The 27,915-nt window shown below is 41.0% G+C and overlaps 2 protein-coding genes across 8 annotated transcripts in view; one reads left to right on the forward strand and one right to left on the reverse strand.

Moving 5' to 3' along the window:
* Vrk2 (VRK serine/threonine kinase 2) overlaps window positions 1–27,915 on the forward strand; it is a 142,409-nt gene that overhangs the window by 87,857 nt on the left and 26,637 nt on the right. For 2 of the 5 annotated variants that reach the window (XM_050121695.1, XM_050121694.1), the window contains 5 exons: window positions 1,368–1,488; window positions 4,290–4,348; window positions 8,293–8,459; window positions 14,160–14,303; window positions 22,965–23,264. In XM_050121695.1, coding sequence (XP_049977652.1) covers window positions 1,368–1,488; window positions 4,290–4,348; window positions 8,293–8,459; window positions 14,160–14,303; window positions 22,965–23,264 — 791 coding nt within the window. Of the gene's footprint in view, window positions 1–1,367; window positions 1,489–4,289; window positions 4,349–8,292; window positions 8,460–14,159; window positions 14,304–22,964; window positions 23,265–27,915 lie in introns of those variants that run through there. The other 3 variants (XM_050121696.1, XM_050121698.1, XM_050121697.1) reach the window with 2 other exon arrangements.
* Fancl (FA complementation group L) overlaps window positions 23,238–27,915 on the reverse strand; it is a 74,993-nt gene continuing 70,315 nt past the window's right edge. For 2 of the 3 annotated variants that reach the window (XM_050121699.1, XM_050121700.1), the window contains 6 exons: window positions 26,287–26,370; window positions 25,993–26,038; window positions 25,824–25,905; window positions 24,911–25,027; window positions 23,746–23,817; window positions 23,238–23,381 (listed from right to left, as the gene is read on the reverse strand). In XM_050121699.1, the coding sequence (XP_049977656.1) occupies window positions 23,346–23,381; window positions 23,746–23,817; window positions 24,911–25,027; window positions 25,824–25,905; window positions 25,993–26,038; window positions 26,287–26,370 (437 nt within the window). In that variant the 3' untranslated portion in view covers window positions 23,238–23,345. The remainder of the gene's footprint in view (window positions 23,382–23,745; window positions 23,818–24,910; window positions 25,028–25,823; window positions 25,906–25,992; window positions 26,039–26,286; window positions 26,371–27,915) is intronic. The other variant, XR_007588638.1, reaches the window with a different exon arrangement.

Below are 27,915 nucleotides of genomic sequence, written 5' to 3' on the forward strand. Positions count from 1 at the left end.
CCTGCATTCGACCACTGTTGAAGCCTGTGCAAAAAATAAATAGCACCCATGGGCCTGGCCTTGTACTGGATTCAAGGGACTGTGATAACCCAGTACTAAAGTAGCAGTTGGGATGGACTAGTGTAGGAGTCATTGTGCACTCTGCTTTCCTAAGAACTTATATATGGTGACCCAGAGTAGCTACAATGTGCTGGCAGCATTATAATTTACGTATGGTGACCCAGAGTAGCCGCAGTGAGGTAGCACCATTCTTCTCAGTGGATGGAGGCATAAATTAAAGACCTAGTTCATTCACTCAGTGACTTTTCAGAATTTATTTAGTGAAGGGCAATGAAATAGGATACCTGTTTAGAGCAATTTTCACAGCCACAGATTGCTCAGGATATTATATATCCCTGCACAGATGAACGTTCAAGTAGTGGAATAAATATAAATACCAGCCTATTGTTTTTATAATAGCTTGGAATGCTTATAAAATGGCTTTATTTTACGGGTATTCTCTGACTGTGCAGTCATTAGTTCAGTGACTTATTAGCAAGTGTCAGTTATATTTCACAGTTCTGAGGTCTCGTTTTCTTTTGATATAAGGTAGTTGAGGAAAGTATGTCAAAATGAGATGAAATTAGTCCACGGCACTGAGAGTTTGTCTCTATTTGGCTTCAGAGCTTCCTTCCCCACCGTGGCCTCTACAGCACATCCTCCCCACGCTTGCCTCACCTTTGGCTTTTCTCTTCAGACCCAAGTCTGTCTTTTTGAGGGAGTCCCTTCTCTCTGGAGATGGTGTGTGTGGCACCGTGGAGCTGTGTGCCCACAGTTGCTGTGCTTCCAAGTAACTGAAGGTCTTCCTGGGCCTGGTTTTAAAGACTGCACACTAGATGGCAGTTTTGTCATATTCTTCTGACTTCAAGTGCGACCACTAGTGTGACAGAAAAGGAAAGGCCTTCAGTGTTTAGTCTGCTCTCCCAGGGTCTCTGCATGACTGAGGCAGACCCCATGGACTTCCTGGAACATGTGTTAGCAATTTAGCTGCAGACATTTATTTCTTTGTTTTACTGTTGGGCTCTTTGAGAAAGTGTTAGTGCTGGGTTATGGGTTGTCTGGATCATGTCAGAGGCCACGGGATCAAGTTCATGTGACAGACTAGACTAAGGAAAGATGAAGTTGGAGGAGGTGAGGAAACTGACCCTTACTTCAGCAGCAAGTCCTTGCCTGTCTGTGGACTGAGGCCAAAGGCCCAGACGGTTAACTTCACTCCAGCTGAGTAAACACGACACTTCGCCATTTGGCTTTTTCATATTTCGTCAGTGGGAGCTCACTCAAAGATTTCTCTATTTCTCACGAGCTTTCTTATCCTCCCCTTTCTGCAGCCCCTTCCAGAAGAAGCGACGTTGAGATCCTTGGTTACTGTATGCTCCACTGGCTGTGTGGGAAGCTGCCTTGGGACAAAATCCTGGACGACCCTGTGGCAGTCCAGACTGCTAAAACCAAGTAGGGGTTCTCAAATATGCGATCTCTTCATGGAGGGGAGTGGACATGCCAGACAAAATTACCCCTCGGCCACCATGACAACACAAATATCATTAGTTTGGAAACTAATGTTTAAAAAACAAAATTAGGAACAGAGAATCCATTAAGACCACACTATTATAAAATAGAGATAATTTTACAGCACCAATATGAGCTAAAATATCTCTTTCTGGACTTGCTGTTTTCCAGCATTTAGATTCTAGGTGGTGGTGTTTCTAAAACGGACTCTTTTCAAATCAATGTGGTACCTGAATCTGGAAGGGGGCTCTTCGTGGTGTGGCTGAGACAGCTGTGAAGAACAGCAGGGTGAGGCAGGAGAGCAGGGCTTGCAGTCCTGAGGTGAGGACAGCACACCTCATGTTCCTGCCCCAGAAGGTGGAAAGAAAAAAAAAAAAACATTTACACGAGCCATTTATGTGAAATACTCGTGTAGCCCTCATAAACCTTTCTAACAATTCTATCTTCAAAGTTTTTACCTCGATTCTGTTAGCATAAAGAGGTCGGTTTCAAAACAGTGTGTTTTACAATTCTCTCACTGGGCAGCTGGGTCCCAGGAACTGAATTTGCCCTCACACACAAAGATAGGCTGAGATTGTTATCCACGGAAAGTCTGCTGTTGTACCAAGGGAGTAGAGTTTTAGGAAAACAAGCAATTAAAATGGACAGAGAGATGTAGCTCAGCCGTATAAATCAATCTTCAAATTCAAAAATTGTTTAGACTGTGTCTCACTCTGTAGACCAAGTGGTCTCAACCTCATGATCTTATTGCCTCAGCCACCCAAGTGCTGGGATTGCGGTGTGCCCCACCGCAGTTCGTCTGATTGTGAGATCAGTACTCAAGGTAGAAAGTTTAGACTACAGGTTGGAAATGACAGATGTTTGCAAACTGACATGTGCAATAGTTGCACCTGTAATCTTGACCACCCTAGTCCCTGACACAGTTGTGCAAGTCACAGCTGGGCGTCCTGAATGAGTTTTGTCCGTTTCAATCTTCGTAACTAACACTTCTGGCCGGGTTACCTCACAGACATCGACACTCGTCAGCAGTTCTCGTATACAGTGTGGTAGCTCAGTTTATCTAACTTAAGTAGACCATTTCAGTTCAAGGCCAGCGTTTTAATTCTAATGATCATTGATTGGCAGGCTTTCTTTTAATAAGACTTGTGAATAGCTTGTTTTAGTCTTGTATCAACATGTATACATAAATGCCTTCGTCTTAATAACTAGTGAGAATGTCTACATATGTACTCATGTATAATAAAAGGATACTGTGTAAATATAGAGTTTTAATAAGTTAAACATTGCCTTTACTTTACATAATATTATCTTCATTTTTATTTGATTAACAATATAAATCTAAACATTAGTAGAGCTAATATATTATGTGTCAAAACTTAAAAGTTCTCAGATTTCTTACATAATAAACAGTCCTTTATTTGCCTGTGAAGGTGTAACATGAGGCAGGATGGTAAATTTGGCCACAGTACAATGGTCCTTCGTTTTTGCTGTCGTAGGTCGCTTGAGATCACAGCACATACCACACTTTTTCCCTTGAGTTTCTTTGTGAACCGTTCACTTATATCTATAATTTTAGTTGAGACTTTATATATTTTTGCTACATCAACTTAAAAGAGTCATATTTATTTAGTCAAAAATCCTGGAAAGCATTATCAGTTGTTTATTGTTTTGATTTGGTGTGTTGTAGTAATACTTTTTGTTAACTCATTCAATCATTGGTTAGTATGAACTCTTCCCAGGGGAGAACCATTGCACACAGATAACCAAAAACTCTTTCCCTGCAGTGGTAAATGCATGAGGAAAATGTGATTTTGTTTTCAGGAGGGGGAAAGGACCAAAAAAGTGTTTTGCCCAAAGATCACCAGTGAAACCAGGGAAGTTGAACATACCAGGGCCTCTCTTCAATGGAGGAGATAAAATGCGTTTTCCCATCCTGAAATCTAGGAGTGGATATTGTTAACAACCTGGTGACCTTTGCTATCAGTGGAGACAGACCTCACCCAAATCCCCCAGAATGTCTATCCCAGACTCTCCCTCCCTGAACCTTTATCTTTAGCTCCCAGTTAATAGAACCCATCCTTAGGGGTTTATGTAGTTTATGGCCTCTATGCTAGATTCTAGGCCTCTTAGCTATCTATAGAATCCACCTTCATGGTCACAAGTTCTATGTGGCCAACTAAGCTTTAATGTGTACCCAGAATTGAAACGATTGTTGCCTGGAAACCTTTACCCCATACTCTATTGTGTTTAAATGTGCTGACAATAAGCTTTCTGGCATCAGACTCCCAGAAGTTTTGATTCATGTTGACGAAGTCAGTTTGAACTGAGTTTTGATTCTCACCTCTTCTTGATAGTTTTGCTGCACTGTGACATCTGCAGAGACCCACACACCTCTCCAGCGACAAATCTATGAGGACAAAATGACTTCATTAACCACAAACAAATATANNNNATATATATTTGTTGTTGTTGTTTTTAAGGCAACCTCTGCAGTCGTCAGTAATATACAACCTGAGATAAATCATCCTTGTTTCTCATTGCTTGACCACTAGGTGGTTGCAACTGTGAAACTGACCAGTTAGAACTAAGCACCCCCAGCCTTTGCTAATCCCCCTATCCATTACAGCTGGATAAAAAGGGGCACAATTGTGGGTCCTGTCAAGGCAGGACCAGTTTTGTGCTCTGACTGAAACAGTGAGCCTGGCCTGAAGACACTTACTGTGTGCTTTTCCTGTTTTGTTTAGTCTGCTGGATGAACTCCCGGAGTCCGTGCTTACGTGGGCTCCTCCTGGAACCAGTTGCCGTAAGTTGGAAGATAAACCCACTGCGTCTCTCTCTCCACAGGTCGTCACAGTTGCCACTTAGCCTTATCCACTCCCCTTCCCACAGGGGGAAAGCTTCTGGGCCACAGATAGTTTGCTAGAGAAGATGTTTAAATCAGCTCTGACATTAGCACCAAACAGTGGAGCCCTAGTTTTCCGTCTTTCCGGGTTTATCTAGAGTTTAAGGTTTTATTTCAGAATCATTCCTAGGTTAGTCAATAGCAACTGGTATTTTTAGAATTAAAGCACTATTGAATGGAGGTAAAATCAACTTATAAAAAGACTATTTTGAGTCAGTGTATTTTAAAAACTTACCCATTGCATGCCTAATTGCTCTTTATATCTGGGTCACACTATTGATCAGTCAGCACACGTATTTAGATTAGAAAGTCACCTGATGTGGGGATGTAGAGGTGCATTTTAAAAACAATTTCCTCCTTGAAGTTTGTAGAGGATGTTTTCAGGTTCTTTGGCATTCACATTGGTATGAATGGTAAATCAGCCTCCAGTTCCCATTTCTGCCCCTTGTTTCTGCATATGTGAGTTATTCAGTGGTGACTTCAGCATGAAGCTGGTTTGACATGTAGAGAAGAGCCAGCGAACCAGAACATCAGACTTTTCTTCCACCAGTGGCAGGTTAGCAGAGTGAGGCTTTTTTATTTTTTTAGCACAGGGTTTCTCTGCGTAGCCCTGGCTGTCCCAAATAGATCAGGCTGGCCTCAAATTCACAAAGATCAAACTGCCTCTGCCTCCCAGTGACGGGATTACCTGGCAGCAGACTGGATCTTAGTCTTTATTGACTGGAGGCCATCTCAAGGTCAGCATTTAGCTGACTTCTAGAAACACACATGTACACTGGCCTTCTACTAAATTCAGATCGCATATGTGTGAGTCACGCAGTCGAGGTGTCGTCTTAGCCTATAACCTCAGCTCATCTTCACTATGAACCAAAGTTGTCATTTACAAAGGAAATCAAAGTGGAGCAACCCAGGCCTGTTCCCACCTCCATTTCCTATGTCTTGTTGTGTATCATGGTGCCAGGCTCCCATCGTCCCCTTTCTGTGATACTTCTAATGGAAAGGAAAAAGAGGGGAGATAAGCTGGAAATTTTGTTGTTTGTTTTAGTCTGTAACCACATTAGAGAATTTGATAAAAGTGCCATTATTCTGACCATGTCAGTTGGTATATTTTCTCAGTAGACAGAAAACAAGATGGGGCAGAGATGCCATTTCCTTTTAGATTATACACCTGCCTTAACTTCCTGTCCTTTCAGCTCAGGTCTAGAAAGGAAGGCCCGGATGCCCCCGATTGTCCAAGGTAGATGCTTGTGAGCTAGTCTATGTCCCATGATATGTCAGTCATTAGGTATGTGCTAGAATTTTAGTCACATGAACAGTCTAGTGATGGGCCACACCTGATTCATTGTTTTCTTACCCATGAATTTAGGCTATACTATTAAATAAAAACAGGTTTCTGTTCTTAAAGCACAGAGTTTAACAGCAGCATTTTCTCTGGAGAATGTAGAGCAAGTACAGTCTTGAAAATAAACTGATTTACTAAACTTTTTCTATCCTTTTTTTTTTTTTTAAAAATATAAAACAGTGCAGAAGTTGCAGCATGTGTATCCAGCTCAGTGTGGTACCTTCAGAAGTCTTTATTGTCTTGAATAAAGTTGTAAAATAGTCGGTGGCAATGCTTATATGTCACTAACCCAAAAGGCAGGTAATTCAGGACTATACCAGTTCTGTGATACTTATTGCATTCTGTCTAATAGCTCTGGAAATTCACAAGGAAACCAACATTATACTTCATGGAATAAACCCAGATCTTGGTAGGCTAGCATTTAGAACCAGCACTCCCTCACCATGCTCTAAACCTCAGGCTTATGATAATAAATCCATAGTGGGGGTGGTCCTTTTTTCTTTTTGCCCTCCCAAGCCTCTCTGATGCCACATTTCCTAACCTCAGGTCCATGAGGCCTTTTGTTCAACTGCTCTCAGGTGGTGGTGTGCCGGGAATTCTCCTTTGTCTTATAACAGGCATGCATTTCCTACAAACTCTGTCCTGTTCTCCATTTGGGATCTTCTGATTAATAGACTTGTAGTTTATACTAAGCTCAGCTTACCAGCTATTGCAAGACTAAAAAGCAATAGAACATGTCTCAGAAAATGGCAGAGAATGTGTTGAGTATTTCATTAATAACTGGATTTGGATGCCTCAAAGGGACACCAGAAATCACCAGTTAAACTATGTTTTAACAGAGGAGCTGGTTAACTCCGAGCAATCTGGTGAACTAATTGTTAGACAACAGAGCTTGATACGTCTCATGCATTAGAGAACAAACGGGGGAAGTAAGTTGCCTAATGGCTAGACTGTTAGAAAACAAACAATAGCAGAACCAGGAGTTCTGATCTGAACTATGTTAGCTCTTCATTCCTAGATAATAATTCTAACTGTGGTATAGAATGGTCACTCTGGGGGCTGGAGAGATAGCTCAGCTAGTAGACAGGTTTATTGCTCTTGCAGAGGACCAAAATATAGTTCCCAGTACCCAGTATTGGGGAGCCCAGAATCACTTACAGCTCCAATGCTAGAGAATCTGTTGACCTCTTTGGACGTGGGTACCTACACTCACATGTGCCTGTGTGAGTGTACATGTACATACACACATGTACATATATACACACATACACATACAAAGGTTGTCTGGTTTTAAGAGAAAGAAAGGATGTGATTATTACTTTTTGGATATATTTATTTGTTTGTTTGTTTGTTTTTGGCCTAGGGAGTGAGACCCAGTGCCTCTATATGTCTGTTTGAATGGAGGGACAATGCAAGGGAAGGGAAAGTGCTAGGTAGTTACCCTCAGCTGATGAAGCTGCCCAGACGTTCCTGCCATGGAGCCTAAACAGCCAAGTGAGAGAGAATGAGGTAGTGTGCGAGTCAGTAATAAATTTCTGAAGGGGAAAAGCAGATATAAAAATTGTTTAAACAAGTGAAAATATGATAATTTTAGCGTGACCCTCCTCCTGAAACAAAAGTACAGAGCATAGGCATTCGAACACAGCTCTTTATCACTTCATATTTATTAATTGTGCTTCTTTTAAGAAACTAGTGGGAAGAAATAGCTTAGTGTCAGAGTGAGTTCTTAGCCCATGTGAGGCCTTGGTTTGAAAGCCTATCACTAAAATAAACAGAAGCTGCCCTGAGGAGCTGCTATGTAGCTCTGCTGACACAGTTTTACATTAGAGAGAAAACAGCCAGCTCCTCAGCCTACTGACCTGAAATCGGGAGTAGCGGATGCACTGCAATACTGAAGGATAGAGGACAGGTGGGAGGGTTCCTCCTTGTTAAAGCTGGTCGCCACTAAAAATGTGGAACCCATGGTCATTTCTAAATATATTCACATAATGGCAACATGAAAGCTGTAGGGGAAACCTACAGTGCTTTTCCCTTGAAGTCAGACTATAGTGAGTGCCATTTGTTTTTAAGTGAACGTTTAAATGTTGATGCAGAACAAAAGTCTGAAGTGTCCTGAGCTGCCGTGTTTTGAGTAGTTAGTAGCTGCACCTCATACAGCCACGTTAGTAACTGTGATCGTACAGGCGCTTCCACCTGGCACACGAGCGCCTGTAAACATACCAGCGAAGAGATGTTGAAACATTGTCAGTGGATCCCATTTTTAGTAAATCATGTCAGTCGTTTTTAAATATTTTTTTTAATTTTTAAAAAACATTTTAAATGCTTTTTATTAACTTGTTTATTTTTAGATCATTCAGGTTTGTCTGTGTGTATCTGTGTGTGTGTGTGTGTGTGTGTGTGTGTGTGTGTGTGTGTAGGAGAAGGTAACATAAATTTTGGGATTATTAGAGTTTTAATAATTCTTCCCAAATGTGAGTAACGTAAAAACTTTGCTACTTCACAGGTGAACTCGCCCAGTTCTTGGTGTGTGTCCATAACTTAGCTTATGATGAAAAGCCAGACTATCAGAAGCTCAAGAAAATTTTGAATCCAGATGGAGTATATTTAGGGCCACTGGAATTTTCCACTAAAGCACATAGCGTCCATGTGCGTCCTATGACCTGTCAAAAAGTAAGTATCACATAATCCTTGTGCTCTTGTGATTGCACGCTGTGAATCTGCTCCCGAAAAGACGGTTCAGCCAAAATGCGGGCTTGCTACATAGATAGCTCATCACTAGAAACCTTAAAGTTCCTGTGGCACATTGTCTCTTAGAATGGGATCTGTGCCTGCTGTGTGTTGATAAAGAACAAAGCTATCACTGATGGCTTTGTGTGTGGCTAGGGCAGAGCTGAAGGCCACTCCACCTTGATTCGTGAGATCCCTCTGTGCTTCACCAGGCTTTCTCTCACTCCTGCCCTGTGGATCTCTGACTCCTGCCCTGTGGATCTCTGACTCCTGCCCTGTGGATCTCTCACTCCTGCCCTGTGGATCTCTCACTCCTGTCTTTGCCTTCCAGTTTCATTATGTAGCTGCCTAATACTCTTAGAAGTTATTGATATACATCTGTTGATATTTCAGCTTATAGAAATAATTATTTCTTAACCAAGTTGTTACTGTATTTGTTATCTCCTTTGTTGTGTTTATTTGAATGGATGCTCTCACATCAACTTAAAAAGGTTAATACTTAAAGCAAAGAATTATAAAGCCCAAGGATTTTCAGAAGAGGATGGTAGGAACCTGCGTCTGTGATTAGCGTCTGTTATACAGACAAGGAAGTGACTTTTTCCTCACTTGAGGCTATCTATATTAAATAAATAAGTCCATAATAAATAAATAAGTCCATGTATGTATGTATGTGGAGGGCAGTCTGGTGAAGGTACAAGTTAGGGTTAGAATGTCATTTACTTTAATATTTCTTCTGAACTTTGGATCCGCACAAGTGCTCGAGAGCCAAGAATGCAGGATGCAGGCTAATGTGACTGATAGGCTGCTCAATGAATGGTGAGTCGAGTCTCGGTGCACAGATGGTTCTGATTTGCTGAATTTTGTAGCTGCTGCAACTGAAGACATAAAATATCCTTCTAGTCATAAATTAGCTCTTTGGAAGCAAAACCTTGGCACCAGAGCTTTACAACCTTCAATTAGTAGGAAAAGAAGTATTTGAATGACTGTGGTATTGACATCTGTAGGCCTGCATAGTAATCATTCCTAATAGAAGAGAATATCTGTTTGAGGAGGGTTTGCATGGCTAATTAACTACTAGGGAGAATGTGTAATTTTTTCATGATCCCCTGATTGTCACCTTTCTCTCGTGATACAATTACATTTTATTGTAGCGAGTGCCTCACAGACCAATTGTCAGCACTGTTTACATATTGCAGGAGGCAGAACAAAAGTTCATGTTTAACGAAAAGCCACTGGATTTTGATCTTGGTAATTACAGAGACTTCTTTAACAGTTTTATTGACTTTTGTATTTTTATCACTCTCCCAATAAAACAAAGAACCGTTTCCTTGACAGAGTGTTCTCCTTCCAAGTGACAGGAACAAAGAACCGTCCCCTTGGCAATGTCCCTCACAGTGATGGTCAGCACTTGGTCTCTAGTAGTTTAAGATTCACACCTTTTTTTTTTTTGTAGTTTTCAATTTCATCAGCTTCACTGAAATATAAGTCATTTACAAACAATACTATATCTTTTGATATAACATTCCAATTATTATCCTCTACAATCCGCAGTTCACTAAATCAAAGAGCATTTGTTGTGAAACCAATTTCTTAAGCAGAGAATAATACAGTGTGGAACATTTTCCAATGAGCTTTCATGAAAGATATTTTATTCCCTTTGATTAGAGCACTTTAATTATAAGTAACACCATTTAAAAATAACATGCAACTTTAGCATCTTAATTCCTGCCAGCAGTGTGATCAGTCTGGATCTGTAGCTAGTAAGACATATTTCATAGCATATCAACATTTAATTAATGACTTTATTTCTCTACTATTTCACGTGCACATATATATTTAAATATGTCAAAAATATAGCTTTACTATCTGTGGGTAAGTTTCATCTTAATTTTAATTTCTACAGTTTACAGGTTTTTATTAATGCTCTCAAAATCTAAAAATGTTGAAATTCTGCAGACATTACCTCCCTGTCCCTAGTTCCGCTGAGCAGGAACGGTCTCTGCAGCTGATGGTTCCCTAACAGAATTAGTTGAGTCAACCTGGTGGCTACAAATTTTCTCTTTCAAGTCCCAGGGTCTCCTCAGTGACTCCTTGTCACTATGCATGTGGGATGCTGCAGCTAGTGATAGAGTAGTGAATGAATTATTATTACTTCTACTTTTTTATGGAGAGGTATTTAGCAATAAGTCACTGTACCTGGAAAAGCAGGCCTATGCAAATAAGCTCTTTTTATCATTTATTATTCCAAAGGAAGGAAGTTATGTATATTAAAATTTTCAGCATATTATTTCATCTGCAAATGAAATCTTTAGAATTTAGCATTAACAAAATGCTTTTGATTTAGAAAGTGGCACCCGTCCATATGAACTCACAACGTGCTTCTCCAAGTGAAGAGATCTTTTATTAATAGTTGTTTGGGTATGGTGAACTGCTTGCAGTAAACTGGGCGATTTCTTCCGGAGCTAAACCGGAAATGAAATTTTGTCAGTCTCGCAGAGATGCTGTTGTATGGGGTTTTTTGTTTGTTGTTTGTTTGGTTGGTGTTTTGTATGTTTGTCTCCTGAAAAGCAAACTCTTTATTTGCAAGAGCATGCAACAGCTCTGGAGGTGGCGGCTGTCACCAGACTGTTTCCAAGGTTCATTCTCTAGATGACCTGCCAGCTGCTTATGCCACCCACGGAAGCATTTGAGTTTGCTCATTCGTTTTGTTTGATATTGTTTTGTGTTATGTTTGGCTTAAAGTCTGTTTAACAGGCATGCTACTATCCAGCGATATCCTAGGTCACCCGCTGTGATTTACTTTTTCAAATTGAGTGAATGAACCGGCATCTTGGCTGTGCTTGCTGAGGTCAGCTGTGACTCAGAGTTCTCAGAGTGTGAAGTGAGTGGGAGAACCCCACTGTGCAGCACTCCTCCCCCCCCCATGCCCCCCCCCCCCCCCCCCCCCCCCCCCCCCCCCCCCCCCCGTCCCTTCTCCGGGGCCCCTCCTGATTGTCCATGCCTCTTCCTTCAGAAGCAGGAATTCAGATGAGTTGCCCATTTTAAGGCAGCGGACAAGCTGGGGCTCAGAGAAGAACTTTGAGTTTCCTTCATTGCACACCATAAAATATGGTTGCTTTCTCAGTCTGCACCTAAAGTCCAGCAAATCAAAGGTGAATGTGTGCTGTTGGGGTATAAATCTTCATGAAGAACCTTTAGTTCTTAAAGTAATTCTATGAACTTGTCTGCCTGTGTGTTTTCTATATGAGAGCAATGGAACACACATCCCTGGTTAGAAGGCTTCTTCATTATCAGTGTTTAGCAGAGCAAAGTGTTCCAGTTTTATAGAGCAGTATGAGGTTACACTGGAAAATTAAGTAAAATTTATCTCATTTGAGCTGTAAGGTTTTTTTGGAAAATGATGCATATTTTGGTAGTATCCCTTTTGATACTCTGAGATGCCAGGAGTGTTTTTTTGTATTTATTTTCATATCTTTGTAAATATGAACATATCTCTCTATTCAAAATTAAGGATTTATGTATACCATCTTTCTTTTAGCATTATAAATTTGTATAAAAATATAAGTCTTCCATAAGGGGGGAAAACATATTGCAATATTAGATAAAAGCACCCATGGCCTTGCAGCCTCAGCCTCGGGCCACTGGCCTTACCCTGAGGGACCATCTGCTCCAGGGAGCTGCAGACAGGATGGAATATGCTATGCCCAATCCTGTTTGATATGTCAGAGGTTCTAAGGGAAAACTGGTACCTTAAATGCTTAGTACATAGGCGATTAAAAGTCCTCAATTGTTTCAACTAAGAACAGTTCCAGTTCTGAAGACACGGGCAGAAAAAATAACATGGTGTCGCCGAGTGTGTCTCATTGGCGTAGAGGTCTCTGTAGCAAAGAATTACCCAGCAGTGACTGAACGGAAGCCATAGCGATGGACGGAGTCAGGGGAGTCATGTAGCTTTAAAAGAGAAGGCAATGCCTTTTTTCCTTAATACCAGGTGAAATGTGCCCAAGAGGCCAGGGCAGACACTGCATAGCTGTAACTCGTAGGTGGAATGTAAACCGACCTGGCATTAGAAAGTAGAATAGTAGATACCAAAGGTTTGGTGTTGGGGAAACCAGGGGTATGTCCAATGAAGACACAAACCCTTCAGTCAGAAGATGAATGAGTTATAAGAATGCAGTATACATCATGACAGCTGTACTTAGTGATGTCGTGTGTCATGGCATGTGCTTGTAACCCACTAAGAAAATAGGTATCATTCCCACTACACACAGATGCGATAAATATATGGACTCCATCATGGTATTTCACAATGTGGGACGTCAAAACATCACAGCCGACAACTTAAATCTTAATTTGCTGATTGGATCTCAATAAGGATGGAAGGGAAAACTTCTGCTAATTCAGAGTGTGTCTCACAGTGACTGCTACACCAGTGTTCCAGGGGAAGAAACCAGTTTGGGGACCCATACTTCACATTAGTGTAGTATGTAACAAGTATACACTTCTTACCAAGGTGATGTCAGGGGGGGCGGATTCTAGGACCATCAACTTTCCCAGTGGACTTAGAGGGCAGGTGGAAGAACTGTTAAACATTTCCAATTTGCAGGTTAGTGAAAGGCAGTGGTTTTGTTCTTCATTAGGATGCGGAGATCCGGGAGGAGGCTGGTAAAGGAGGGTGTTGTGACAACTTAGCCCCACCTTCAGACAACCAGCCTATTGCAAAGGGAAGGAATGAACACACTTGGCAACAGAAACTGGAAATTGAGAGACTACAAATTCAGACTCTATTTGCCCAGCCAGCATAATTTATTCTCTATTTTGGCACTGGCTACTCCATTATTTCCCCTTCTGCTGTTCCTGTCTCCTGCTCTCTCCATTTAACTGGGGGAAAATGCAATGGCGCTCAGAGCTGCTGTAAACTCGGAGCTGCAGAACAAACACTTCACTCAAGGACCTTCGCTGGCTTTCCGTCTTCCACCTGGGCTATAGGAGCTGCCCTCTATTTCTGTGTCTACTTCAAGGTTATTGAGAGTCAGTCTTTTCCCAGATGTCACCATAATGTGACAAAGAAGCCTGCGAGACAGCAAGCTTGTCAGGAAGTTAACCTCTGGCCCGAGGACACGGTGCCAGTGACGTGAACTCATCTTGCTCAAAGGTTAAACTACCTGCACTCTGTGTAAGCAACATCATAAGCTCCTTGTATACTTTCACATTAATTAGCCTCTCTTCAACAATAGGAAAATAAGAGCTTAATTAATAGGAATTTAAGCTACACCAATACACTGGTTCCACTTGCGGCAAAGGTTAATAATGAACTCACATGCAGTTTGAAAATGTGACAGTGTTCCATAAAAATACCATTTTTACTGTAAGCAAGTTTTCTGTCGAGATGATTTTTAAAGCATGCGTAACGGTGACACTGATTTTAACTGGTCTTGTCCCATTGACGAGGAAGGGTCTGCAGTTCACTCCGTACTGCATTTTTTTTCCCTGCTAGCCATTGTTGCTTCTTGTTTGTTTGTGTCTTTGTCAAACCCAGTGTTACCCAGCTTAGGTTTTTAGAGAATGGCAATGTGACTGAATTTGTTTTAAAGACATGTCATAGTTTTCATTTCATGACATAGTCTTACTCCATACCAACAGGTGGATTCACCAAAGGTTACCCCCAAAGCAGCCAATGACTTGCCAGAGAAGTTCCCAAAGAAAGTTTGTGGGACAAGTGCGCCGCAGAGAACGGAGCACGAAGAACATCAGCCCCGCGCTGTACTGAGCAGAGCAGCAGCACCGGTGAGAGTCGGTGGAACTGTTTCATTGATGTGACCTTAGCGTAAACACTGGGAACGCAAACTCCCTGCTCCCGAGCCCAGCGTTGTGTGATTTTGTTCAATGTGGGCAGAAAATCTCCTGTCCACCTGGTAAAATCAAAGCAGCCTACAGCATTTGTTACAGGACTAGAGACAAACACGCACTCAGATAGCTCTGACTCCTTCTGGTCCCCTAAGAATGGAACGAAGCACACTGGATTTCTTCCACTGTCTACAGTCCATGAGGGGCCCTTCCCCTGCATAAGCTGCACTTCACATGATCTCGGGCCTCTAATCCTTACCATTAAACATCAGGGTAGTATCTGCCTGTCAGGGGGCTGTGTTTGGAATCCTCTGGGTGGAGAGTGACTTGCCCTTTGCAAGTGACTCATGAAGACAGCAGCAAAAGCCCTCCCTCAGCTGACATCCTAGGATGGGAAAGCAAAGCATACAAAATTTATCTGGAGGGAAAAGTAAAGTTTAATTATGTCAGAATAGCCAGCGTCTCATTTGATTTGTGCACCATCATTCTCCAACGGTTGGGAGCAGTTCACAGTGTGAAACAGGATAATTTAATACCCCCACCTTTCTCACCCTCCACCCAAGAAAAATTGATATATGGGGCAGCTGGGTTGTTAATCACTAAACTGAGCACTGAATTTGGCTCTGAAGTTCTTGGCAGCTGAGGCAAAAATTAGAAGTAGCGTGTTATGCATCTCCTATCCAAGAAGCAAACAAGTTTATCCAGAGAGCAGTGTTGCTCTTAGTGCTCAGAGGAACCTTTTACATTTATTCAGTACGAAATAGCATTATTTGTGGCTTTATTTTAAACTCCCATACAGAAATCTACTTCAGATGGGCATATTTTACAGTCCCACTTGTAAAGTTAAACACAAATACTGCAGGGTGACAAAATCAGAAATGCTAAGTCTTTACTGTGTACTGGAATCTTCTGTCATGCAAGGCAAGGAGGTCCTGTGAAAAGTAGATGCCCAGGTTTCAGGACAAGAAATACATTCGCTTTGGCTGGCCTGGTAGTGGGATGTGTGGTGCAGTGGGATGTTTGTTGTGGTGGGAAGTGAGTGCTGTGCTGTGGGATGTGTGGGATGTGTGTTGTGGTGGGATTGCGGTGGGATGTGCAGCGCCGTGGTATGTGTGGTGCGGCGGGATGTGCAGAGATGTGGTATGTGCGGTGCAGTTGGATGGGTGGGATGTTGGTTGCAGTGGGAAGTGAGTGCAGTGAGGTGGTATTGCAGTGATGTGGTATGTGCAGTGCCATGGTACATGTAGTGCGGTAGGATGTGTGGTGCTGCGGGATATGTGATACAGTGTTCTCACTCACTCCAGCAGCCCTTGCTCCTTTTTCTCAGTCTTTTGACGCCAGAGTGAGTTCTTCAGAATCATGTCTATGTTAGGTTTGCCTCTTAAATTCCATGTCCGTGCAGTAATAGCATATGTTTTATGTCCACCCTTTCATTCATTACCTTTTGAGATTTCTCTATATTCATGAATATACCAATTATTCCTTGTCAGTGCACAACTCTTGTGTCCATTTTCCTTCTAGTGGATTCGTGACTCACTTCTGGTTTAACGTATTTATAGAAAATACTGTGTTCATTCTACCCCAAGTCCGCTGTGTATATTGCATTTCTTCTGAGACATGGAATTACTAGATCATTGGTCAAATGATGTTCAATTATAAAATGTTTGCACATAGGCAGGACAGATGGTTTAGCAAGTAGAGGAACTTGCTATGGACCCCAGAGATCCACATGGTGTAAAGAAAGGACTGACTCCCACAGGCTTCCCTCTAAACCTCAACACATGAGTCATGATGTGAGCATAGCTCTAACCCCAACAAATAAATAGATTAAAAATGTTGGCGAATATTCATGGAAAGTAGTTGTATTGTTTATGTTCCCTCCAATCCATGCACGTGTTCTGGTCATTCCTACACTTCCTCCCCAGCATTTTATGTTGCAGTCTTTTACATCTAACCACGTTTACATGTATGTTAGTATCAACTTCTGAGTACAGCTCTGATGGCCAGTAGCATTGTGGTTACTGGTCATGTACATATCTTCTGTGAAGTTTCTTTCCATGTGCTGTGACTCTGTGTTTGCATGTGAGCTCTGGAACTTCTTTCCATAGTCCACACACAAGGTCCTCATCATCTGTCTGTAATATGGCCAGCCTCTGTCTATTCATATTGTTCCTTCATAGTTGCATTTTGGCTCTCAGGTCCTGTGTTTAGCAAGAGGTGGGAGTTGAGGTCCACTCTTTATACTTACTGGATCACAACATCATTCCTTGGAGCAATGTTTCTCTTTTCCTAACTGAACTCCTCTGGATGCTTTTTAAAGAACCAGCCAAGTGTGTTGGTGGGGACTGCTCCTGGGCTATTTTCTCCCATCGGTACACACTACACATATTACTGCAGCTTTACAGCACATTCTAAAACTAGGAGGGCAACTCTTCAGTCTTCTTTATGAACTGCAGTGCTTAACAGTTTAATTCTTGCTCCCTCCATAAGATTTATTTTTATTTCAGCATAATATTTTCATGTATTATTTGGGAATTGCATAAAGTGCACCTCATTACACTAACTCTCAGTTCCTCCTAGGTTCACTCTCTCATCCTTGTGCCCTCCCCCCAAAAAAGAAGAAAAATTACACCAAGTTCAATTTGTGCTGCCCATTTCATAATTGGAGCATGGTCAAACTCTCAGTGGCCAGCCATTTAAAGATAACTGAGTCCTTCTTCACAATATTTTTACCTAAAATTTTCTTATACAATATATTCTGTTTACCATTTTCCCTCATCCTCTCACAGCCTCTTACCCATCCAACTCCACACGTTCTTTCTCTCTTTATAAAACAAAATAGCAACCTAAAAATAGGAAAGAAACAAAAACAAAACAGGAAAAACAAACACAGAAAAAGCATAAGAAATGCATATACGTAGACACAAACACGCATGCAAGCACACAAAATCCATAAAAACACAAAATCAGAAGCCATAATATATAAGCAAAAGGCTCACAAGGAAAAACACAACAAAACAAACCCAATGTTCCAAACAAAACATTATGAGACAAAACATCTCTAAAATACCATTGTGTTTATTTTGTGTTGACCATCTACAGCTGGACATAGAGCTGCCATAAGTGTAGTCTGTATGCCCAGTGAGACTCCATGGGGAAAACTTTTTTTTTTTTTTTTTTGCAAGTAGTTATCAATTGGCAATCACTTCTGGGTTAGAGTGGGGCTCATATCCACTTACCCTGTCAGTGCGGGCACCCCATCTGGTTTGATCTTGTGCATGCTGCTACTGTCTCTGTGAGTTCATATGTATATCAGTCTTGTTGTTTCCTTGGTACCCTCCATCCCCACTGGCTCATACAACCTTTCTGCTTCCCTCTTCTACATTGCTCCCCAAGCCCTGAGGAGAGGGACTTGATGAAGACATCCCACTTAGAACTGAGTGTCCTAGGTCTCTCACCCTGCTATTGCCCAATTGTGGGTCTCTGTATTAGCTCTCATCTGTTACAGGAGGAAGCTTCTCTATAGATGGCGGAGCAAGTAGTTAGGAGTCATTTTACTGCTAAGTTCTTTTAGCAGAATGGTATTTGGTTTTCTTGTCTTGGGTTCTTGGCCACCTAAGCAGTGTAAGACATGGTTTCCATCTCATGGGGTGTGACTTAAATCCGGTCAGAGTGGTTGGTGACTCCCACAGATTTTGTGCCACAATTACACCAGTGTATCATTCAAACAGGTCGCCATTGGAGTCCTCACCTTGCAACTGGGTTGGTGTTTCCCTTTCTGGTAGCGTGCAGAGTGCCTTTCAGTACCGTGAACACTAGTCAGTTGGCCGAAGGCTCTAGTCAGGCACCAGCTTGACTTCTTTGTGTCCAGTGAGGTATGTGGGTGTTGTCGTCAGCAGTAGGGCCTTATCGGTTCATGGAGAGCAATATGTAGATTTGAATAGCCTGAGTTGTTTGGAAGTTATCTGTGGGCTTCTTTGGCCAACAGCTCACTTAGATGGCACCCACTCCTGGTACTGGAGGTTTCATTTGGTGGTGAGAGATGTATAGTTGGGGCTTTGTTTCCCCTGTTATTTGATGATTCCAATTTAGAGTGCTTTCATACATACACACACATATCTATTTTAAGAATCTTCCACTGCAGTAGATTTCCGTATGATCCCTCAAATGACCCTTAGTGCTAACTATCCCTCCCAGTTCACCCTCTCTCAGCTCCCTCACTGCCCCATCTCTGTCAAAGTTTAAGGACTAACTTGATAACTTACTCATAAGCAGGACAATGAGATTTTGGTTGGAGTTTAAGGAGGACAGGCAGCTCACAACAATCTCACAGTGCATCAACTTGGTACTACCCTCCATTTGTGTTGTCCCAACAAAACTTTCTACTTCTACATATATGTATACTATAGCTCTCCTTTACAATTATTTCAATATTTCACTTTTATCCTAAGTACTAGTTTTCCTATATGCTTTAGTCATGGTGGTCTTGCAGTGTATAAAGACAGGAACTAACTTTAGCGAGTGGTTAGTAAATCCAACAGCTCTCTAACAGAGGAAACACTGCCACTCACGTGTTCTACAACCCGAGCTTTGTCAAAAATCAGCTCGATGATTATTTATCTATGTTTAATATCTTTTTGTGAGAAAAAAGTACTTCTATTACAGTGGTTTATAAACTGATTTCAGCATTAATAAGTAGTATAATTATGCATACAAATGATTTAAAATTATGTAATTATGGTAAGGACTCATCTCACTTGTATACTGATTTTTTTTGTATACCTAGAGTCACATAAAATTGATTCACCTAAAAAAGGGTCAATAGTTGAATAATTTATGAAGCCCTGTGCTAGAGAAAGCCTGGGATGTTGTAAGCAATCCAACAATCAATTCTGATGAGTGCTCAAAAACTGAAACACTGGTGGAACTACAACGGACTGGGCGGCGGTGGCTCACTCTTACAATCCCGGAGCCCAGAAGTGTGAAACCTAAGGCCATCGTTGGCGGGTGGGTCACCCTGGGGTTTCCCAGTAAGCTTTAAGCTTTACTCAAAGCCATGGTTTGTCATGTCTGAGCCTGTAGTGAGTGATGCTGTAGCTGTCCCTGAGATGCTCTGAGGGCATCTGTCCTGCCGCAGTCCAGGAAGTCATCTTCATGCTATCGATCGGTCTGTTGAGCGTATTTAATCTCTGGCTTCACTTTGTCATCAGATGAGAACAGTTTTCAGCCTTCCCTTCATCCATGTTGTTTCCCTCCTCCCTCCTCCTGCTCCTGTCCCAAGCACATGCATGGAAGATTACTTGGCATAGCTATATGGGCAGTGGAGGCACTATTTTTAGGTCACTCTTGATATTTGGACATTTCTTTGTCCCAGTGGCAGGGTAACTCTCAAGTCATCCGTTTCTAGTTAGCAACTGAGCCTAGTGAGTAATCGTTTGAATTTTCCATGTTGTATTTTTCAGCAGAATTGGATTATATTTTCATATCTCTGCTAAGATTCTTTTTAATGCGGTTTAACTTTTCCTTTAAGTCCTCTAAAATATTTGGAGTCTGTTCTCACAGTGTATAGTTTTTCTTCATTAAAAATATTATGTTCCCATGTGCATGTTTCTGCATGTGCGTTAAGTGCACATTAGTACAGGTGCCTACCGTGGCCACGGGATCTCCTGAAGCTGGAGTGGAGTGGTGGCTGTGGATGCTGGGAACCAAACTTGGGCTCTTTGCAAAAGGAGGACATGCTCTTAACCACCAAACCATCTCTTCTGCTCCCTGGAAATGGGTTTATTCACTTAACTTGATCATAGCAGGACTTCTAATTTTTCTTCTGCTCTGGTCTTCATAATCTTAAATTGCAGACTTTCTGAAGTCTAGGTCATTTTCTTTCCGCATGTATTCCTTGTTAGTTTGAGATGTTTTTAAAGTGTTGGCTCTATAGACTTTTGTCTAATTTTATTGTTTTGTGTCCACTTCATCAGCTTAATAGCAAGAAGTTGCTTGCTACCCGTAATGCATGGCTTGACTAGAAGTAGCATTGGTATTTTCCCAGCTCCCCAGCTGACTATAATGTACATTTAAGGTGAATAACTGCTCAGAAGATGGCCTTCCAGAAGCAATACTATTGGCATTTAGGGCTGGGCTATTTGCTGTAGGATGACGGCCCCATATGTGTAGAAAGCTCTGCAGTATTTCTGTATGTATCCACTAGATGCACACAGTACTCTCTCCACATTGTGACAACCCAAATATTTCTAGAAATTGTTTATTTCTGTGGGTTACCATCAGTCTAGATTGAGAGCCAGTATCCTACAGATAGATTACTGTGTTGCCTTAAGCCTTTGCTACGTTTATAACAAGCTGTGCCAGAATTACTCAGTTTTTGGTAACACGGAGTTGCAGCCACACATACACCCCAATCCTGAGAGAGAGCTGTATTTTCACATGGGCATCTCTCTGCCTTCTGTGTGGTCTGATGGGAGATGTCTCCTCTAACCTCTCATGTGGGAATACTTAGCTCCCAGTTGGCGGTAGTTTAAGAAGCTTGTGGACACTGGAGGAGATGGAGGAGGGAGTGAGTTACTGGGGAAGATTGACAGTTTACAGCTCACCCGTCGTTCTGTTCACTCTCTGCCTGCCTCCATGAAAGGCCCTTTCTTCAGGAGCTGTGAGCCAAAATAAGCCTTCTCTTGTAGTGATAGGAGCGGCAAGGCTGCGTCCCCGGCACCCGGCCGCCCGCATGGCTAGCTTATGCCCAGAAATAATTACACGGAAACTGTATTCTTTTAAACACTGCCTGGCTTCTTATTGGCTAGCTCTTACATATTAATTTAACCCATTTCTAATAATCTGTGTAGCCCACGAGGTGGCTTACCAGGGAGGATCTTAACCTGCGTCTGTCTGGAGTGGGAGAATCATGGCGACTAAGCTTCTTTCTCCCAGCATTCTCTTCTGTTTACTCCACCCACCTATGTTCTAACCAATAAAATGGGCCAAGGCAGTTTCTTTATTAGCCAATGACCTTCAGCCGCCTTTATTTCAACATTCTCCTTAAGTGGTTTTTTTTAGGGTATTTATCAGGGAAGAGGAAGTGACTGAACAGCCTTCTCATGCATGAAAACCAATTTCCTATGCAGAGACCAGCAAACACCTCCTCAGTGCAAAAGGGTCAATTCAGGACCTCACATGGACTTAAGCAAACTTTTTACCATGGAGTTACACTCCAGCCCAGCAAAATTCTTCTCGAGTGTCTAGATTGAAAATATTTTTGGTTTTACAATGCATAGTTTTTGCCAGAGCTATTCAACGGTGCTATTTCAGTGCAAAAGCATCCATAAATGAAACATAGACAAATGGACAAGGCTCTGTCCCAATAAAACTACTAACAAAACATGCAAGATTTTAATGAAGAAAATTTGTAAGCTTGTATCCCAGCCTGCCTTCCCAACCAGTGTACTACCTTCCTTTGAGATACCATTAGCTATTCCTGAATTGCTGGAAAAGTCACGGGAGGTCCCTCTTAAATTTTAGAATTATGATTTCTGTTCTTGACTAAGTATATAATCAACTTCCCAATGGTCTGTGGCCCTTGGAAATGGATTTGGTAGTATGTTTCTTCCCCTTGATATGAGAATGATTTGATATCCTGGAGAAAAAAGTCACTCGTTTTCTTTCAGTGACTGAAATTGTCAGTAAAATGCTATTCTCATGAATCTCAAGTAAGAATCGACTTCTATTTAAGAAGAAAATATCTCTACTCAATGTATCTTTTGTTTGGACTTGTTTTTTGCTTGGTTTGTGGCATTGTGTGAGACAGTATAGCCCTGTATAGCCCTGGCTGACCTGAAATTTAATGTGTAGAGGCTGGCCTCAAACTCAGAAATCTTCTCAAGTTCTGCGATTATAAGGGTGCACCAGTGTGCCTGGCCTACCCATATCTCATATAGGGCTCCTTTCCGACCTTTCAAAGGGACTGTGTGGGGAGAGGGGAGGAGAAAAGCTGCTTGAAGAGCAGCATTCTGAGGATGCAGTACGCTGGATGGAGCTCACATAACTAAGATAGACAGGCATCTTCTTTCTTTAAAATGAGGCTGTCTTTTTCTGAATTTCAGTAACTGGTGGTAGGCGAGGGTACATCAGAGGTCACCCAAGCTAAAGTGGAAATAGAATGACCTTGGACCTCAGTCAAGTTAAGTAGTGAGCAACCAGCAGTAGTTCAACTGTTCCTGTTTCAAGAGGAGCGGGCAAAACAAAACTGGCCTGCTGGAGAGCTGCAGAGCCCGCGGCCTTGCAAAAGCCTTCTGTGCTCTCCTGATGTGGCAAATGTCAAAATGTTTTTGTTTGTTTTTCATGACAGGGTTTCTCTATAGCTTTGGAGCCTGTCCCGGAATTGGAATTCTCTCTGTAGAGCAGGCTGGCCTTGAACTTACAAAAGATCTGCCTGCCTCTGTCTCCTGAGTGCTGGGATTAAAGGCGTGCTCTACCACTGACCAGCGTCAACAGTTATGTTAATGACAGACTTGCTGGCTGAGTTATTTTATTAGCATTGTTAAAGAATATACAATAAATACCTGGATAATACAAATCTAAAATATACTTATTTCGTAGGAAAACTCAAGGAGAAGAAATATATATGGGTATTCAGATCTTCGGAGTGAAATTCACAGTCTTCAACAGACACCCAGCTACCTGGGTTTCCAACCTTCATACTGGAAGCCCTATCTGGATTGTACCAGTAGAGAGTCAATCAGGAAGCCAAGGTCTCCTCAGTTCAGATATACTTGCCCCGCTGATAGGTCAGTTTCGCAGGTGTCTCTCAGTGAGGAGACGAAGGCAGATGTGTATTACTATGGACTCACTGTAGTCTGCCTGCTCATATTAGTTTTTCTCGCTTTGTATTTTCTCTGAAGTCATCAAATAAATCGGTTTGTTTTCTTTATAAACAATTTTTCACGATTCCCATCTCTTCACAGGTGTCTCATTCTTCCTTCAGGGTTTTCTCACAGACATTTTCAAGGTAATTGGCTGATAGAGAAAGAGAGAGAGAGAAAGAACGAGAGAGATTTTAACTTTGGGCATACTCTTAAGAAGTAAAATAGTATTTTAATTTATTATTGACTTTCTATTGGACAATATTTCACAGTATACTTCTGAAATACTTAAGATCGCCAAGAAATTCAGAAGACATAAATCTTTTTGATCAAAGATAATTTGAAAATTAAGATATATCCAGGATAATTTGTCTCACAGGAAATGATCACAGTTTCATCAAATGCAGAACAACAAATTTTCAAAGCTGTTATGCAACCTAATATACTACATATCCCACTTCTGTACCCCACTCCCCAGAGCCAGGCGCTCCATGAAATGTGACCAACAGCTGGCTTACCTTACTACAATAGGGACAGTCACCAAAGAGGACGTTGAAGCTCTGTCTGCTGGTGCTCAGCCCCCTCAGCCACTGCGTGGAAGAATATATGGGATAGCATCAGTGTACACATGCCGGCCGCCCCAGACTGACTCTGGCTCATTTTGTTTTATGAAAGGGAAACCTCGTCTGAGCCCATGCCCAATTATTATTGCATTGAATAATTGGGAAATCAGCATTAAAACTTGGTATGTAAATTCCTAGTATAAGCAAATTATGTGCCCTTTAAGACTTGGCTGATAATCACGCACTTTACATGCAAAACAGACACACAGAGACTCATGCAAGTTCCTGTGGTTCACATACCTAAGCCAATTAATGACCTATCAGCAATTACTTTATAAAATATATCTTAGGGTTTCGAGATTATGATCTTAACTCAACAATGGGTTAATTTTTCACTGCACTGATTACAAGTATAAGGCAACAGTTTTGGAAAATAAGAAAGTACAGATTCCATTAGAATTTCCCAAGTAGACCTGGTATTTCTGAGGTAAATTGACTATTCCTAAGTTTCCCATTAAGAAAGGGTAAATGGCACCAACTACATACTAAACCTATGTCAAAAGGGAGAGACTAAAAGCTAATGGCATTTCCCCCTATAAGGTGCTATGGATGCAGACAGTTAATCATATGAGCTGTGTCCTACAGGAATGAAATGACTGAGAGATGAAGGCTACTATAAGTCATGTAGACAAGATAATAAAAAGCTGAGAGATGCTCAGGTCACAGAAACCTTTGAGTTTTCAAAGGAGAATTGCTGTATTTAGCCCATACGTATATGCAGCCTGCAAAGTAGCATGCACTACTTCCTAACGTCCTCACTCCATTCCCGTCTCATCGCCCTCATCTGGCAGATCTAGAGATTCGGCATAGTGGTGGCAGACTAGGGAGATTTCAGTTATACCTACCACCAGTTCATTATGGGTTAATATTGCTAGTCACCAGTGTGTTATTGGTTTTCTCCCTGGGATTCTCTGGCACACTCAATAGAATCCAAGATGAAGAAATAAAGCCCATGAACATGTAAAATTAACTAGTAGTAGGGGTTTGTGGCAAAGGAGGGAAATGCCTTAGTAAACAGATCTTAGGCTCTATTTCATATGTACATGGTTGCCAGCTTTACCTCATACAAGCACATTTGATGGAAAGGCTGTCCACACTGGGGATTATCACACACTTGATCAGGAATGGTACCATGAAGGTGATGGGCATAACAGATCCCACAGTCCATACTAAAGTCCTTCAAAAGAAAAGGTTTTGTTAGCATGTCTGTCTAATGAGCATACGGTAGATTAGGAAGAAAGAATAGCACTACTTAATATTAGTTTTTATATCTGTTTTACAAAGTGTGTTTCTGTATTGTGGAACATACATGCAGGTTATAACACCTAGTCATTTGCATAGTGCTCCTTTGTCCACTCATATACACACAGATTTCATCTTTGGCTGGCAAAATGCTTGCATTTTAGCACTTTTTCCATATACATAATCATGTCTGTGTATACACAAAGTCAGATCTGACATCAGCTCGTGAACACAAAATCGCACAATTCTACAGCAGAGGGAAAAGAAAACCATCGCCATCATTTAGTGTTGATCGCCGTGGCTCAGTCCAAAGTCAGCCCCGCCTTCATTATCTTTACAGTACCAATGGTGCTGCTCACCCCTGAAAACTACTGCTGCTCTCCACAAGCTTACAGCAAGCTTAAAACTGCACTGTAGCCATCCATAAGCCGACAGTAGAAAAGACCAAACATCTCATTAGTGGTCTTTCCTTTGTACTTCTCATACGTGTAGCTGTCATTGGGCACTTGCTGATGAAGACCATGAACAAAGCACACGAAACTCACCTAGCGGAGGCTAGCAAGTTCAGTGATGCCAATGTTACCACCTAGCGGAGGTTAACAAGTTCATAGATAGAAATATTTTCTTGTAACTGAGGTCTGTGTTACAAAATTCCTGCAGATTTTTTAAGAGAAGCATTTAAATTTTATTATTCACAAAATGTAGCCTATTAAGACAATAATTAAACTTACAGATCCTTCCAAGACAGTACGAGCTGGAAAGTCAATTTCTAAAACATCTTTCAAATTTTGTAACAGACTATTTTCTGGATCCCTGAAAATGAAAATGCAGAGAAAAAAAAATCCCTATAAAGTTTGTTAAGGCACAGAACAGTACCAATTACAGTGCCAAGGTACCTACCATAAATGTAGGTTCCCACTCAGCTTGATTCCCAGCGGTTTTGTCACTTGAATATTAAAAAGAGGGAAAAAGTTTTAATAATTTAGGCTTAGTTGATCTTGTTTTGCAAAGATACAGCTGCTACAGTATTTGTTTCGCTAGTTGGCTTAAAATATAAATTATCTATTAACTAAAGTGTATAATTCAGAATGAGAAATACATTTAGAACAATGGTAATATTAATATTTTTAAATATTTAATGTCAGACAGGATTTTATGAATCTGTTCCAGATCCTTAACTTTAAGTTCTCATACCGTGGTCAGCTCCGAGAAAGCAGAACTCAGGAAGCATGGTAGGGTGCCTGGGGTCTACCTCTATGTTGATGGAAACATTATGCCCTGAAATGAAAGAAGCAGCTTTTAGATGTGTGTGGGCAGCTCATCAAGCAAGCCACTACAAACTCAGAACATGCTGACCTGGCCACCTATTTTATTCTTAGGAAAAACTAGCCAAATTGATTTTTATTTTTGTTTTTATTTTAGTGCTGTGTAGAGGCAAATATACCATTTTTTAACAGTGAGAAGTATTTTTGAAATTATGACTATCATTAAAGATTCAAGGACCTCAAGTTTCAAAAGACAAGACCAAAATTTATATGATTAACTTAAATTAATATTCTGCTAATTATGTTCCAGTAAAGTTTAATAAAAAAATTTTCAGTGGAATTATAGAGGCCTTTAATATATAAAAAAATCATACACTTAAGTAATAAGCTAAATTACTTTTTATAACTTTCTTTACAAACTTAATATTTCATATAATTATAGTCAAAAGTAAGAAAAACTAATGTTACAACTGTTAAAAACTGACATATCTAAGAAAACTTGCATAAAATCTTAGTGACTATGCTTGACACAAAGCTGAGACTTTTCCTTGTGAGTTAACAAATGTTTAATTCATATAAAACAGATGTTTCTCTTACTTAATAACTCAAAGAAGCTATTTTTGAAGCTAAGAAAAATGACTTCACTTAGCACTAGATTCCCTTCCAGGTTTAACTTTACTGAGTATGTACAGATTCCACCAGTTGGTGAAGGTGTCTGGTATAGTGAAGATCAATTTGAACTCACTTTTTATAACAGAAGCAGTATGATAAATTCTATAAGCTTTTTGATAAAGTGGGAAATAATAAATTTAAATACACAAACTGGCAAAAAGGAATGGTGAAAGTAAAACAGTGATATGTGGTGTAGTCAATTCAATGAGAAAAATTAAAATTGCCCACTTCATTTGCCAGTACAGGGACACACACTTTTCACTAGCCTAGAGCAATGTTGTCTGCTAAAGACTAGAAAATGCTGTCTCTGAGGCAATGGCCGTAGGAACACATCTTTCAACTCAAAGCTTGGCCCGAAGACAGCAAATCATTGCCTGAAGCAGGAAGAAGAGTGAAAAGAAATATAAAGCATGAATACAGCTTGGCTGTTCTAGCCGAACTACTAGAAATCTACTAGAAAGCATAGTTCAAGGATAATTATTTTAACGGGGCCATGATGCTTAGAAATCATGACATTTCTCGAAAGAATGTTTTCACTCTTACCATCTACCTGCCAACAAATATATTATAGTTGGTTGATTATTCCAAATGAAATGCTATTAGACTTTCCCAGACTGGACAGTAACACTCTTGCTAGTAAAGAGCTGCATTCCTATGCTCTGCAGCCCCACCCTCCTGTTATGCCCTATAGAAAGTATAGGTGCCCTTCACTGACTTCTGTTGAATTCATATAACTGTTTCACAATGTCTACTGGAACATATTCTTTACAGTAGCATTTAACCAGACTAAAAAAAAAAAAACTTAAATGGGCAGACCAGCAGCAGATATTACCATAATGTGCTGAGAAATATAGTTTAAAAATCTAAAATCTTTACAGGGGTTGAA

Source organism: Alexandromys fortis, unplaced genomic scaffold, assembly GCF_014885135.2.
Source record: "Alexandromys fortis isolate MF-2015 unplaced genomic scaffold, M_Fortis_MF-2015_v1.1 scaffold_169, whole genome shotgun sequence".
Classification (NCBI taxonomy): Eukaryota; Metazoa; Chordata; class Mammalia; order Rodentia; family Cricetidae; genus Alexandromys; species Alexandromys fortis.